Below are 2,273 nucleotides of genomic sequence, written 5' to 3' on the forward strand. Positions count from 1 at the left end.
GGGACCCCGAGAAGCCGAAAGAGAAGCAGCAGCGGCGCCGCTGCAAGCCCAAGCAGCCCGCGCGCCGCGCCCCCTCCCCGGAGCCCCCCGCCAAGAGGGGCCCCATCCCCATCCGGCGCCACTGATGGACGACGCCGTCCAGATTCTCCTTGTTTTCTTTGATTCAGGTTAGTTCCCGCTGCGAAACTGCGGACCTGGGGCCGGTGTGGGAGCCGCGGGAGGAAGAGGGCAGGTTAGGGGAAGGCGGGGAGACAGCGGGCCCAGCTGGCCGGCTGGGGGGTGGTGGCCGGGGCAAGCTGGGAAGGGCTCTCCTCAAATCTTCCCGGGGCAGGCGGGGGGGTGCGCTGGGAGAGCACCGGGGAGGGCGCAGGGGGCGCCCCGGTGGCCCAGGGCTTGTTGGACGGCGGGCGCTCTTTGCGCCCCGCTAGAGACAGCCTGAGGTGTCCAGGACGCACGACCGAACCGCGGCCGCACCCCAGCTTTCGAGCTGCACACCCCAAAGCACGGGTAAGTCACCTGTTTTCTGTGCTTTTCTCCTTCCTAGAGACTAGTCTCAAAGCAGGCGGCTTTGGCGGGCGCCCGAACGTGGTTGGGAGGCGCGCGCCAACTTTCACAAAGCAGAGCAGCCTCACTGTGCCGACGCTGTTGGAACGTGCCAAAAGTAACCGCACGGGGTTGGGCGAGAACTCCGGGGACCGCGGGCTCCGGGACACTAGGAGCCCGGAGCCCAAGTCCGGTGCGGCCAACTTGGAGGCTCAGGATCCTGGGTGCCAGGGCCCGTGCGGCCATGCGCCAGTCCCGGCTGCCACCATCAGCCTCCGGGCGCTCGCGGGGCCAGAGACCGCGGCAAAGAGCGTGCGCACCTGCCTGCGCGCCCTGGAGCCACGTCTCAGAGCGGCGGGCAGGGCTCCCCCAACCCCCCGCCCCAGTACCGCACTTGGAGGGCAGGCAGAGGAGGTCCAGGAGTCTCCACGGGTACCTCTACGGGCCACCAAGGCTGGTGCTGCCGGCTTGGTCACGTCCGGGTATCTCCAACCTTGTGGCGGAGCTGGGTGCCGCTTGGCTGGAGAGGTCCTGGCCATCTGCGCAAGGCCCTAGGGGTGGAGGAGAGGGCGGAGACGGCGAGGCGTTCGCGAGCGCAAAGCTAAAGCAGAGAGGGGCGAGCTGTAGAGGGGGTCGCGGCGATCACGGGGACGCCCCACAGTGCGCCCCCCAAAGACATCATCGGGACACCCTACAGCGCGCCCCCAAAGAGCGCGGCACCCGCAGAGCTGGGGAAAGGTGTTGGACCCGACGCAAGTCTTTGGGCGCCAAGTCGAGAGGGGGCCGGGCCGGTGGCTTCCGCAGCCCCGGGCAGTGACGGGGAGGTGGCGGGCACCGGCCATTTTCGGCTCCGGTGGCGCTAAGTGTGGAATGCGTAACTTGGAGGGAGTAGTTGGGAACTGCCCCGGTGTCCGAGCACAAATCCTCCGCGACCCGGGAACGTACCTGGGGTGGGGGAAGCGTGCCCTTCTCGCCGGTCCTGGGAGAAAGGCCGAGAAGCGGCACGAATCCCCAAAACCTCTACCGATCTGGAAACTGAGCTTTTTCTGGGGCGCGCGTCTCGTTTTTGCACCAGTCTGAACTATTCTGATGAGCGTGACCGTGGGAGCAGGTGACGCGTTTCGAGGCATTAAACAGCAGTCGGGTTCTCAGACTCCTGAGGAAGGGTGCAGCCCGAAGGCGTGCACTGTAAACAGTCTTCCTGCCGGGTCCCCTCCTGGGGAGGGCGCACGGCACCCCGCGCTTTGCTGTGCGCGGCGGCTGCGGGCTCTAGCAGCAAACACCGGCCGCCGCCTTGTCAGCGGGGGCCGCCGGGGCAGCGGGGCGCGTCCCGAGTCTGGAGGCGGCCGAGGACTCGCGGGACCGTCCCGTGTGCCCTGCCGCTGGCTTGCAGGTGTGAGAAACTGCCCGAGCGAAACGGGCTCCCAGAGTTGAGATTCCTCCTGCACGTGAACGCGACGATGTGTTGTTTCTCCTCTGGTGACACCTTAGCAGCCTCAGTTCACCAAGGCAAAGGTCTCCTTGGTGTGCGGGGCGTGCTCCTCAGGGTGGGGGCTGCCTTCAGAGCCGGTCGTCTGGGGGCCTCTCTTCCTGCAGAGTCAGGGTTTTCAGAGGAATCAGCATGTTGCCTCGTTGCAGGATGAATACACAAGTTTTAAAAAGGTCCTCAGTGCCTAGCGCACACCTCCCTCCCCGCTCGGTCTGGGAGGGGTGGGGTGGGTGTGTGTGTG

The 2,273-nt window shown here is 66.7% G+C and overlaps 1 protein-coding gene across 1 annotated transcript in view; it reads right to left on the bottom strand.

Annotated features, from left to right (window-relative positions):
* The window catches only part of LOC120603399 (translation initiation factor IF-2-like), a 20,967-nt gene extending 19,885 nt beyond the window's left edge, over positions 1 to 1,082 (bottom strand). The window contains exons 1-2 of the mRNA XM_039863735.1: positions 980 to 1,082; positions 633 to 712 (exon numbers count right to left, since the gene is read on the bottom strand). Coding sequence (XP_039719669.1) covers positions 633 to 712; positions 980 to 1,082 — 183 coding nt within the window. The remainder of the gene's footprint in view (positions 1 to 632; positions 713 to 979) is intronic.
* Between the last annotated feature and the right edge of the window lie 1,191 nt (positions 1,083 to 2,273).

Source organism: Pteropus medius, unplaced genomic scaffold (genome assembly GCF_902729225.1).
Source record: "Pteropus medius unplaced genomic scaffold, Ma_sr-lr_union100, whole genome shotgun sequence".
Lineage (NCBI taxonomy): Eukaryota > Metazoa > Chordata > Mammalia > Chiroptera > Pteropodidae > Pteropus > Pteropus medius.